This window comes from Notechis scutatus, chromosome 2 (assembly GCF_049901735.1).
Source record: "Notechis scutatus isolate UNSWTSFEM ecotype Mainland chromosome 2, rNotScu1.2, whole genome shotgun sequence".
In the NCBI taxonomy this organism is placed as follows: Eukaryota; Metazoa; Chordata; class Lepidosauria; order Squamata; family Elapidae; genus Notechis; species Notechis scutatus.
Window position 1 is genome coordinate 23,401,490 of NC_142010.1, and position 13,895 is coordinate 23,415,384.

At 41.3% G+C, this 13,895-nt stretch overlaps 1 protein-coding gene across 1 annotated transcript; it reads right to left on the minus strand.

Moving 5' to 3' along the window:
• Positions 1–10,725: 10,725 nt before the first annotated feature.
• On the minus strand, positions 10,726–13,871 carry JAGN1 (jagunal vesicle mediated transporter 1). Its single transcript, XM_026682638.2, has 2 exons — positions 13,744–13,871; positions 10,726–12,058 (listed from the first exon to the last, which is right to left on the minus strand). The coding sequence occupies exons 1-2, from the start codon at positions 13,830–13,832 to the stop codon at positions 11,596–11,598; spliced, it is 552 nt and encodes a 183-aa protein (XP_026538423.1). The 5' UTR covers positions 13,833–13,871; the 3' UTR covers positions 10,726–11,595.
• Positions 13,872–13,895: the final 24 nt, after the last annotated feature.

The window sequence follows — 13,895 nt, forward strand, 5'->3', positions numbered from 1 at the left end:
TATCCACTATTGACCTCACCCCATTCCTAAGAGGGCTGTTAGGGGCGTGCATAAGTGCACCATCCGTGCCTCCCATCCCTGTCCTATTGTCCCCATTTATTCGTACCTATTTCCTGTATTCTTACTCATGTTTATACTTATACCTATTATCTTGTAAGCAATTGACAAATAAATAAGTAAATAAAATGTTGCTTGGATAGGTGATCTGCTACTGTTTTTAGTTGATGTTTGTTTTTCCATTGATTTTATGCTACTTGCTTTATTTACACTGTATAACCTTATCTTAGCCTTTATATTTCTAATATAAACAGTAAAGGTAACTCTAAGTCTAACATGAATAGTAAATACTATACAATTGTTATAGTTAGATCTCAGTGTTACAGAGTTTTGTGTTAATAATTCTTGTAAAGGTAGTCCTTGACTTATGACCACAATTGATCACGTGACCATGGGGATGCCGCAATGGTCATAAGTGTGAAAAACAGTTATAAGTCACTTTTTTTCAGTGCCATTGTAACCTGGGTCACTAAACAAACTGTTGTAAGTCAAGGACTACCTGTATTCTGTTATGAATTTTTTTATTCCATACCTTAAATTCTTATTCTTAGAATGATTGCAATTTTACCCATTTTCCATTGCTCTACAATCAAAATAAAGATTAATGATAATGATGTCATGATGATTTCAACATTAAAAAAAATCTTACCACAACTGTATTCCCCCAGATGAATTGATCATTCAAAAAATTATGACATGTGCTGAAATGGACAAACTGACCTTAATGTTACAAGAGAAAGATGAGTCTCAATATTAAAAAATCTGGGGGAAAATGGTATAATTGGATTGAATTAAGACAGATGGAAAACGAAGGAATTTAAGATAAGCAATTTATAGATTAAATGAATATATTTGCACAAATTATATATATTTGTAAATATGCACAAAAGATAGAAATGTATGAGATTGATATCACCAAACTGTTAATGTAATGATTATCTTTTTGTTTTTAAAAGACATAAAAGACTAATAAAGTTTATTTTAAAAAAATCTACCACGCTTGGGACCATATCTAACCAGCTATCATTTTTTATAATAATCTTTGGCATTATTACTAGAGTTTCCTTGTTGCAGGATACTTGACATATACTATATCAGCAGCACTTGCAATAATTTTTATCAAAAGAATATAGAAACAAGGATAAAGACAAGTGTCAGATCTCTGGTCTGGCCCATCCTAGTATTGCTGACACTAATTGGAATTCATTTCATCCAAATTTCAGGAAGAACATTTTTTTCTTTCCACCCTGACTTACAATAGTTCATTTAGTGACCGTTCCAAGTTACAACATCACTGAAAAAAGTGACTTGTGATCGTTTTTCACACTTACGACCGTTGTAGCCTCCCCATTGTCATGGGAGTTACATTCGGATGCTTGATGACTGACTCACATTTATGATGGTTGCAGTGTCCCGGAGTCACCTGATCGCCTTTTGTGACCTGACAAGCGAAGTCCATGGGGAAGCCAGATTCACTTAACAACCGTGTTACTAATTTAACAGCTGCAGTATTCACTTAACGTTGGTGGCAAGAAAAGTCGTAAAGTGGGTGAAAACTCACTTAACAAATTTCTCACTTAACAACATAAATTTTGGACTCAGTTGTGGTCATAAGTCGAGAACTACCTGTACTTGTAACCATTCATTTAGTGAACATTTGAAGCTAGAAGAAAATGACGTATGACTGGTCCTCACACAACTGTGGCAGCATCCCCATGGTCACATGATCAGAATTCGGGAGGTTGGCAACCAGCATACATTTACAGTGGTTTCAGCATCCAGGACTCATGTGATCTCCATTTAGTGTAGTTTACTTTATTGTCATTGCACCTCGTGCAACAAAATCAAACATCATCTTCAGTGCACATCATGACCATGAAAATAAACACAAACGCACATCTTTTATTTTCCACACATTGAACCGAAACCCCCAACACCACAGCAACACTGCACTATGCAGTAGAATTCAAAAGAACTACTGTCCTGGGATAGAAGCTGTTTTTCAGCCTATTTGTCCTTGTTTTTATTATCCTGTACCATCTGCTGGATGGTAATAGTTCCAAAAAAGGGTGCCCAGGATGAGATGGATCTTTGAGAATGTTTTGAACTTTCTTAAGGCAGCGGGAGATCTAAAGCTCTTCCAAAGAGGGGAGAGGGCAACCAATGATCTTCTGGGCAATGACGTTAACCCTCTGGAGCGCTGTCCTATCTGCCACTGTGCAATTGGCAAACCATACAGAAGTGCAGTAAGTTGAAATACTCTCTATGGTGCAGCGGTAGAAGGTCACCAGCAGTTTTTCATTCAGTTGTTGTTTTCTGAGAAGTCTCAGGTAGTATAATCTCTGCTGGGCCCTTTTGACCAGTGCTGAAATGTGAGCACCCCAGGTCAGGTCCGTTTTTATGGTAACACTCAGAAACTTAAAACTGGCCATTTGCTCCACTCGATCTCCATTGATAATCAAGGGCTGGATGTCTGATCTGTTCCTTCTGTAGTCCACTATAAGCTCCTTGGTCTTATTGGTGTTGAGCACCAAGTTATTTTCTCCACATCACGAAAGCAATTTGAGACCTTCCCAGCCTGCTCCGGACAAGCAAAGCCGATGGGAGAAGCTGAATTCGCTTAACGACTGCATGATTTACTTAACAATGGCAGTGATTCACTTAACAACTGTGTCAGAAAAGTTTGCAAAATCTAGTACGCTCACTTGACAACCATCTCACTTAGCAAATTAAATTCTGGTCTCAATTGTGGTCATAAGTTGAGGACTTCCTGCACTGGGAATTGACTCTGGGGCTTATTTAGCTCAGTTCCTCCTTATAGCCCATAAGTATGGTGACCATATTTTCTTGGGGGAAAAATAGAGGAGAAACATGAAAAAGAGGCATATGTGACAGACATTCATGGGGAATTTAAAAATTTTTTTCTCTTTATAACTTTGCTTTAAAAATAAAAATTCAAGAGCAAAACCAAGAAAACTACAAAATCTTACCTTCTAATCATAATATTTAAAATCAAACACTATATATAAATTTGTTTTTAAAAAGACAATTCAGTTTCTGAAATTTTGCACAGGAATGTAAATGAATGGTACATGATTGGCACCATTTATACCAGGGGTGTCAAACTGGCAGCCCGCAGGCCGGATGCATCATGCGCAGGCCACACCCACCCCAGCTCGCAACGATAACAGATAATCAGAGTTGGAAGGTGTTAAGCCTGGATTCCCAAGCGGTGTTAAGGAAAACAAACTAAACAGAATGTGCAGCGAAGTCAGATAGGAAGACAGGTAAATGTGTGAGATAAGTTTTCTAGTTAACACGCAGTAAAAATACAGATACGCTTGTGCTATCAAAAATATTGTTTATTCCATTTAAGAATTATAGCATAGTCAAAATAAACGGTCCATTAGTCATATATCAATTTCAGTCAAGTCTTGTCGAGGATACTATATTTGCAAAGTCCGTGTTGAATAGCCTATGTCAGTACACTTACAATAAATCAGTCCAATCTTTATCTTCTCTCCATTGAGAAAACAAACACTCCTTTTTCTCTCCTCATTTCAGCAAGAACGCAGTCATCAATCCAACCAGTAATTAGGGATCAGTAAGCCAGAGCGAGCGAGCTGCAATTGCCTCGCTTCTTATATAGTGCTTTTACAACCACACCCTTAATTACATTCTTGCTGTTAAAGTTACACACACTTTAACAAACAAACCATGATACCATATTTATTATTTTTACCCAAACCAGTTAGGGTAAACAATGTTATCCCTAACAGAAGGGACCTTGTAGGTCATCTAGTCCAACCCCCTGCCCAAGCAGGAGACCCTACACCATTTCTGACAGATGTGAGTCCAATCTCTTCTTGAAAGTTTCAAGTGAGGGTGCTCCCATAACTTCCCAGAGCAAGCTGTTCCATTGGTTGATTGTTCTCACTGTCAGAAAGTTTCTCCTTATTTCCAGGTTAAATCTCTCCTTGTTCAGTTTCCATCCATTATTCCTTGTCTGGCCTTCGGGTGCTTTAGAAAATAGCTTGACCCCTTCCTCTCTGTGGCAGCCCCTCAATATTGGAAGACCGCTATCATGCCTCCCCTGGTCCTTCTCTTCACTAGACTAGCCAAGCCCAGTTCCTGCAACCGTTTTTCGTATGCCTTAGTCTCCAGTCCCCTAATCATCCTGGTTGCTCTTCTGTGTACTTTTTCTAGACTCTCAACTATTTTTTAATAATCTGGTGAGCAAAACTGGACGCAGTACTCTAGGTGTGGTCTTACTAAGGCTGTATAGGGTGGTATTAGTACCTCCCTTGATCTCGATTGTATCCCTCTGTTAATGCAATTTAGGATTGCATTAGCTTTTTTGGCAGCTGCCAAAAAAGAGAGAATGTTGTGATACATGACAACGTGACATGGCAAGTCTGACATATTAAACGAGCCAAATAAAAGACAAAAGTGAGCTTTTGAAAAATAATCAAATCTAAAGGACACCTTTCTGAAATAAAGGACTTGTAGCTTTTAAAATAAAAGTAGTCCTTACCTACACGACATTATTTTTTTAGTCTGGTCTATCTTTTAGGGCGGACACTTGAAGAGGTAATACTGTACCTGAGAGCAAATAAGGAATGATATCAGAGGCCTTTAGCAGACTCTTTCCATTCCAGACTGGAAAACAGCTTGCCTAAGAAGTTCAAACTTTTATTATAGTGCCAACCACCTTAGAAGCCAAAGGAGAAAACAAGGTAGTATTTCTTAAAGTATCCCGTCCCCCCAAATCAAAAAGACTGGCCATCTTATGTTGAAAAATAATACAATATTAAAATTGGATCAAAAATTGTGGGTAGTGGCAACAGATGAATAGAATAGAATAGAATAGAATAGAATAAAAGAATATAGAATAGAATATAACAAAAGAATATAGAATAGAATAGAATATAGAATAGAATATAGAATAGAATAGAATAGAATAGAATAGAATAGAATAGAATAGAAGAATGACTAGAATAGAATTCTTTATTGGCCAAGTGTGATTGGACACACAAGGAATTTGTCTCCAGTGCAAAAGCTGTCAGTGTACATGGAAAGCAACAGAGTAATATTATAGTAATGATACCAATAAGTATATTATTTATTGTATTACTACAACTTACAGTGTTGTAAATATTGTACAATATTCATTTTAATATTTCACAATAATATTGACAAATATAATGCATACAAATAAAAGTTCTCTTGGGGCTGTCTATAATTTTATAAAGTGAGAGGGGGCCCTGAGAGAGAGAGAGAAAATAGGAAACACTGGGCCAGGTTCTATTTGGAAAGGAGGACAGATTAATTTGCTTTCCTCCCACTGCCTTTCGCTGCTCTTCAATGTTTTAGGTGCAGAATGAAAGCCACTGGCTGCATTTAATCTATGTTTGGGCTTTTGCCAAAGCACTAACTTAGACTTGCTTGCTGCAGGAAATAAAAATCAGTCAAGAGCTCCCTCTTGTGTGAACTAGCTATTTTACAAGTTAGTTTTGTACTGACTCAAATAGCATCTCTCTCTCTCCCTTTTATAGGCAATACCCTGTACAGTATAAAGATAAAGGGTTTCCCTATCAAGTCATGTCTGATTCTTGCAGGCAATGGTCATCTCTGTTTCTTAGCCGAAGAAGCCAGTGTTGTCTGAAAACCTTTTCCATGGTCTTATGGCCAGCATGACTATATGCATATAGTCATGATGGCCATAAGATCACAGAAAGGGTCTTAACATTGTTGTTACCTTCCTTCCGATATGGTACCTATTTATCTACTTGCATTTGCATGCTGTCAAACTGCTAGAAGGGCAGGAGCTGGGACAAGTAATGGGAGCTCACCCTGTCATACAATGCTAGGGTCTCGAATCTGGGCTCTCAACTTTCTAGCTGGCAAGTTCATCATCTTTAAGCGCTGAGTCATCGCTCCCCGTTAAAGTCCATGTATATTTTCAGTATTTCTGGGTCTGCTTCTAGACAGGTAATCCCAGACTTATGACATTTGAATCCAAAATTGCCATTGCTAAGCAAGACAGTCAAGTAAATTTTGCCCCATTTTACGATCTTCACTGATGTAGTTGTTAAGTGAATCACTGCAGTTGTTAAGTTGATAACAGTATGTTGACTTTGCTTGTCAGAAGGTCACAAAAGGTGATGAGTCCGAGACACTATATATCATAAATATATACCAGTTGCTAAATGTCCACAGTTTGATCACGTCACCAAGGGATGCTGCAATAGTTGTATGTGTAAACAATAGTCATAAGTCATTTTTTTCCAGTGTTGTTGTAACTTCAAATGGTCACTAAACGAATATACCTGTACTTTCAACTGTGGGTTGAGGAGGGAATCCATGGGATAAAAGAAAGCATAAAATAGAATGTTTTCACTTGTAACTGAATAAACCGGCAAGTAGCCCAAGAGAAACAAACTTTTTCAAGAATGCAAAAAAGCAACTGTGAACAGATATATACTGTAACCGCAGTACCCAAAAAGTAAGTGCTGGAATCCTGACAGTAGACATGGAAAAACTGACTATCTCTCTGGAAAGGGTGGCTGGCAAGAAGTAACAAAACATGTTAAGAGCAGTGATGGGATTCAAATTTTTTTACTACCAGTTCTGTGGGCGTGGCTTGGTGGGCGTGGCAGGGGAAGGATACAGTAAAATCTCCAGTCAGAGGTGGTATTTGCCGGTTCTCTGAACTACTCAAAATTTCCGCTACCGTTTCTCCAGAACTGGTCAGAACCTACTGAATACCACCTCTGGTTAAGAGCCAGCTGGAGCAGACTCATTACATCCTGGCCCCAACCCAAAACCCGGCCAAAACATTGCTTCATTTGCCCGCAGTTTTTCTCGTCTCGTTTTAAAGTATTTCAGTGGAAGAAAAATGTGGCTTTTCTTGTTGTAAATGCCCACCACTTTCCTAGCATTACGGTACAACATTCCAGGAATAAACTTTTAAATCATGCACTGCAGAATTCTCAGTTTATCATAACAATCACCTGCTAGTGGTAAATCACTGCCCTCTCCCGATCTGAATTGAAATAGCTGCACCTAGCTGGCCTTGGCTGATTTTCATTAAACCAAAGAGCCAGTTTGTTGTAATGATTAAAGCATCAGGGTAGAAACTCGGAGACTGTGAGTTTAGTCCCAGCCTTAGGCATGAAGCCAGCTTGGGGGGCTTATGCCAGTCTCTCCCTCTAGGAAGGAGGCAACTTCTGAAAGCTTGCCAAGATCACTGCAGGGGACTAGAGTTCAGGCACTCGCCGGGGCTCAGTACCAACTGAAGGGCACCAAAACAACAACAACAACAACAAAGATTAGTGTTCTATCGCCAGAACAAGATAGACTCGAGACCGGAGTTGAGTTCTGCTCTTTATTTAACTGTCAGTAACTTCAACTAAACTCGAGCCGCGGCAGCCTCTTTTATAGCGGCTGCTCGCGGCTCGCAACCAATGGCATCATTTTAAACCTCCCGCCGTTTAGGCGGCCAATCATAACATGTTGTTAACCACCAATCGCTAGGCGGTAGTGATTGTCCAATCGGAACGTAGTATTACGAGTATGCAAATGTCTATATACAACAATTAGATCATAGTAATACTTGGATGGGTTGTAAGCTAGGCTGATAAATTAAAATAACTTCCCAGGAAAAGGCACTGGCAAATATCTCCTTCACAACAGGAAATACAGGGGTGAGTCCATGAAGTGAGCAGGAGCTGAACTTGAGTAAACGCAGACTTGACTTAGATTTCATTTGAACACCAGGAACATTTTTTACTTTTTAATGACTTTGGAGGCTGGTGAGGTTTTTTGTTTTTTTTTTTTTCCAACAGAGGTCTTTTATTTATTTGGATACTTCAGGATGTCCTACTTCAAAATAAATGATCTGCTAGAACAGGTACCGGCCGGCCGTGCGCCCAGGCAAAACCAGCGAGAGAGGAGAGAGGGGGCGGGGAAGGGGGCGGGCAGCCCGCCCGCCCCTCCTGCTGGCGCGCGGGCGAGGGGGGCAGGGCGGGGGGAGGCGGGGGGCAGCCGCGCCCACACGCGGCCGCCCCGCGTGCTTGCCCCCGCCGGTGGGGGGGGGGCGAGCTTCCCCCCCACCCCTGGCAAGGGGGGGGAGGGGGCCCCCTGGAAAAAATTTTAATAAAAAAAAAAAAATAATTAAAAATTATTAATTTTTTTTTTTTTTTTTTTATTTTATATTTTATTATATATTATATTTATTTATTTATTTTTTAATATTAATTTTTATTTAAGGGGCCAAATTCTGTGGCCGGAAGGTGGGGAAAGTGCCTGTAGAACCATGATGGCGAGCCTATGGCAGGCGTGCCACAGGTGGCACTCAGAGCCATTTGTGCAGGCACATGAGCCCCAGCCAAACTTACCTGCGCTGCACATGTGCGTATCTCCCAGCTGATTTTCAGTCCATTTGAGGTCTTTTTCGCCCTTCTGGAGGCTGGAGCCTCTGCAGCCTCCGGAGGCCAAAAAACGGGCCTTCCAGAAATACCGGAAGTGCCAAAATGGGCGCGTTTTTGGCCTCCTGAGGTTGCGGAGGCTTCCTTCGAGCCTCCGGGAGGGCGAAAACGGCCTCAAACAGGCCAAAAATCAGCTGGGAGGTGCGTGCATCTGCAGTGCAGGTAAGGGGGTGGGGCAGGGGTGTTGCATGCAGAGGGGGCAGGACGCATTGCATTGTGGGTGCCAGCACACACGTGCTTTTGGCCCACCACAACAAAAAGGTTTGCCATCCCTGTGCTAGAAGATTAGAGGGTATGATGGCTCAGCAGTTAAAGATGGTGAGCTTGTCAGCTGGCAAGTGGATAGCCTGGATTTGAAACCTGAGCTCTAGTCTATGCAGTAGGATGAGCTCCCATTCTTGTCCCAACTTCTGCCTACCTAGTTCGAAAGTATGTGAATGCGAGTAGATTAATAGGTACCACTTCAGCGAGAAGGTAACAGAATTCCATGCGCTTTTGGTGTATAGCCATGCTGGCCACATGACCACACAAAATGTCTTGGCCAAGAAACGGAGATGAGCACTACACCCTAAAGTTGGACACAACTAGACAATGAAACCTTTACCTTTTACTACATAGATTTCATCCCATCCTGTACTTCAAGTGTACCTGTTACAGGAGCTAATTCATTTTCTTCGAAGGATTAAAGGTCTAATAGTAAAATGGCTGAATTTGTTGGAACAATAAACCATAAAATAAAGCAAAAGACACAACATGACCCACTTTAAAAAAACATATTACTGAGAACAAAATGGAATTTGGTTTACTTTCCTATTATTTGAAAATAGAAATTATTTCAATTATAAGAATTAAAGTAATTATCTAGTGTTTGAAATGCCTCATTTAGACCAAAATCTTGATTTAAATCTTTCTGCTCAACTATGAAACTCCACCCAGTTTATCCTACCTCACAGAATTGTTGAGTGTGGATGGAGCAATGGAATGTATATTTTCTTGCTTAAAAAGGTTATGTAATGTGCCTGAGTGAGACATAGCAGAATTAGAACAATATACTGATTTTTACTGGATTTCCTTTTCTCCCTGGCAGCCTCATCCTTCAGATAATCCCATTATCATTCTGTTTTTTTGCTGACCTATTTTGTGTGGGACATCTTGCATAATATAACCTGTGCTATTTGAAATCTTATTTTGAAGCTTTCTAGTAAATCCTATGTAATATCTTGAACTTTATCCCTAACCGAACCATACAAATATATTCTTTTATCTTGTTGCTTGTGTTTTTTATAAGAGGTTGCTCTTCAGCTCCTCCACAGGAAAAAAAATCACAAAGGATTAATTTGTACTCCATTACCATTAAAAAAAAAAAAAACCTCAGCAATTGCGACTTCCTCAGGGCAGGATTTTCATTGGCCTCTTAAGATTGGTGGTATAGTATTAAACATTGTCAAAAACATCGTTTCACAGAGAAATCAAGCACATTATCTTGTCATTCTGCAAACCCAGATAGGCTGATCCATTGGAGTGGCAATTTAAGATTGCCTGAAATATACACTATCCCTTTCCATCAAGTAAATGTGTTTTATCAGAAGCCAAAAGAAAAATAAATAATTTTGGCGCTTCTTTGCCATTCTTCCTATTATCCTCCCTCCCAAGGAAATTAAAATCCGCCATTGTGGTTCTGCTGTTCCTTCCTCTGTGGAGGCAAAAACATCTCTACAAATCTGATGGCTGTCATCAAGGAAAACTACATATATGTGCATGGTGTGTTTTTAAACATGTGTTGACAGATACACCTGAATATCTGTCCCTTAGCTGGCAACCTGAAGAGCAGGGAGAAAGAGAAAAGAGAGAGGGGGGCAAAGAATCTGCTTAAATTTAACTTTAGTCTTTCCCATTGCACTGCCCACCAGGTTGCCTGAGTTAAAGAACATCTGCCAGGAAGCCAGAGTAGAAGAAAAAAAATATGCTGCATGCAACTCAGTGTTCCTCAACTATAGCCAGTTTAAGAAGTGAGGACTTCAATTCCCAGAATTCCCCAACCAGCTGGGGAATTCTGGAAGTTGAAGTCCACACACCTTAACAGTAACCAAGTTGAGAAATACTGATACGACTGCTATCAGCTGCCCATCACAACCACCACCCACCCACTTCCAATCCACAAAAGATCCTGGGGCAAGACTTTTAATGTAGCATTTTATTTGGTTCACAAGCATGAGAGCAGAGATGGGTGGCAACCTAGACAGCTTGTAACAAAAGGCAGTCAGTCCCTGGAACGTGGTTCTCCGAGGTTGGACAGGGTAGATGGCAAGTCAAGCTAAGGGAAAATTCAGCAGGGGAGGTCTCAGTGCTTGGCATGTACCAGTCCCTTGTTGGTAGGGCTGGAGAAAGAGTAAAATTGGGTGGCAGCTCTTACCGCCAGGGTAAGTAGCTGCTCCGGGAAGCATGACCACACATGGCAAACATCTCTTGGTTGGGCCCAATAATATACTGAAGTGGGAGTTGGAGGGAGGGAGGGAGTTCCTGGCCGTGCTGTGTGCTGCTTTCCTATTCCTACTAGGATCCAATTATTGTGCACCGGTGAATCTTTTAAAGTGCATGTGGCATAGCTCAATATTGGTTTGTTCAAACCAACAGGAGACTCCAGCGAGTCTCATCTGCCTAAGTCAAGTGAGGAAAGCATTATCTCTAAAGCAGGGCTGTCAAACTCCCGGTCCACGGGCCGGATGCATCACGTGCTGGCCACGCCCATGCAAAGAGGGGGGGGAAGTCGTGATACATCACATGACGACACGAGTTTGACACCCCTGCTCTAAAGGGTATCAGTTGCCTCTCCTTTGGAAGGAGGATCCCCTAAATCCCTTCCAAATCAACACTACCCAAGCCTACAACTCCCAGTTGTAAATCACACAAGCTGGAAAACAACCACACCGAGAGTTCAATGTTCATTCAGGCAGCTGGAACCCCTGGATCTCCCATTTGCTCAGTATGACTGTGAGAGAAACCCAAGAGCACTATCTCCCTCTCCCTCAGGAGACTGCCAACCCCTTGTTTACTTCTTCTTCTTTTCCTGAGTGCTGGTAAACCAGGAGTCCAAGAGCTTTTTGCTGTAATAAAGTTGCCAGCCATGAACTTGCACTGCCACCACGACCAACAAATACATGACAGAGACTGCAGAGAAACCGAAGATGAAGCGGTAGGCTTTGCCGTGGCGGTAGAGCTGCTGAGCCATCGGGAACATCTCCATGCTGCCGTAGATGAGAGGCGCCACTGAGAAGAGGCCGGTGCTGATCATGGAAATCACCAGGTAGCTGATATTGTTTCGGGGAAAGGAGAAGAGGCCAAAGAGGGAAGGGATGATGCTGAGCAAGTATGGGTACTCCCACTGGTAAGGCATGGCCACCTTGTCATGGGGTAGAAGTTTGAAGTGAGCTACGCACATCTGTGCTGCCACCAACAGCCACAGGCCCACCTGCATGTAGATCAACTTCTTAATCTCAGACTTGAGTGATACGCTGTGGAAAGCAGAGAAAAGATGGAAGGAGGAAGGGTGAGTTTGATCCTGCGCTCAACAACTGTCTTGCCTAGAAAATTGGGCTCAATTTTCAAGGACTACCTGTATAAATAAAATCGGTACTTATTTTTCAATGGGCACTTCCTTTTATTTCATTTAAAATAATCTTTTGAAAAAAGTATCCAGCTACTGCAGACAATCTGGCAGCTATTTAAAAAAATCACCAATGGGTGCTTCATTACCCATTCCTCAATTACAGGATAGATATTTGCTTCTTTGAGGAAAACTGTTTTGTGAGAAAGGTCAAGAGGCATTCATGAAAAATGTTTTTCTCCCAAAGCCCCAGGGCTTTTATCATTGCATAACAAGCAAACATGCGGTGAGTGTTTTTCCCAATGTAATGATATTGCAATGGAAAAAATGTCACCAGCTAAATTACCACTGTGTGACAGCTGTACACAGTATTTACTTAAACCACTTGTACCCTGGCTCTTCAACTCCACCCCTGCCAATAGTAAAAACCAAGTCAATTCCTGTATCAATCCAGAGTGGTTAAGGTGCTGGCCTAAAAACCAGAAGACTGAGTTCTATTTCTGCCTTAGGCATGAAAGCTGACTGGGTGATTTGATCAGTCATTCTCTCTCAGGCCAGTTCAGGGTTGTTGTTGCAGGAAAATAGGAGGAGGAGGAAGGCGTATTATATATGTTCTCCATCTTGATATATTTATAAAGTGATAAAGGCAGGATAAAAATGCAATAAATAAATCAGTAAGTAAGGTGGGCTTAAGTACCAAATAATATTTTGGTCAGTTGGCCAAACTCACATCATCAGAGAACCCTTGAAATCAAAAATCCTTGCCATGAGGACTGTAGGGACTCCTCCAGAAAGTTTCCATGAGTTGAAAGTGACTTGCATAAAACAATAATCCTGCTAAAACCTGTGTTTACAAGTAAATATACTTTAAGGCAGCTATTTTCTCTACTCCAAAAAGCAGAGGACAATGGCCAAGAAAACAAGGAAGTCTTGATTCATACCAAAGCAAGAGGCCCAGATTCCCTCTCCAGCCGAAACAAATATTGGAAATGTGGTGAAAACGAAGACATTAAAAGTTAGCTGGATTGAATGGATGTGTTCCATTTGAAAGCCTGTCTAGGTGATACTTGCCACCCTTGTTTTTCCTTGTTTTCTTCTCCTAATAAACTCTCTTTAGATCTCCAGAAATGGCTTCGTTGGATATTTCTCATTCAAACCTTGCAAGAGCATCTTATAAATGAAGAGATCCTCCAGGCAAGCCAAATCTGGCTGACCGCAAAGGCACATCATCTGGGCAATAATAAATTTCTACTATTTCTTCCAGAAAGCTTTTCAACTTCTCGGGCTTCTCTACAGCCCAGAGTCCTGGGGATTTCCCATTCAAGTACTAATCCTATTTAGCTGTTTTGAGCTGAGCTAAATGCTGCCACAGCTACCTGCTGTGTATTTTTGTAGGCTTGTGACGTAGAGGATAAGCCATCAAGAATAAAATATTAAGGAGAAATGAATGTTTAATGATTAACCTCATTATTCAAATGCAATCTAACAGCATGCTAAACCCGTTTGCAACCCCACATGCAGGTTTAAAGACAGGAAGAAAAAAAATTTTTTGGCTTCCTAATGGGTGCATGAGCGCGACACCCCACACCCCACCTCATTTGGTAATGCTCGGCCACGCGCTCCCGGTGCCGGAAGTCGCTGCCATCGGTTCCCGTGGCTCGAGGTCCCGCGCGCGAAGCCATTTTCACGAGGGGCACAGAGAGACCGCCAAGGCGAAGAGCGCATGCGCGTTAGCATGTGTTAAC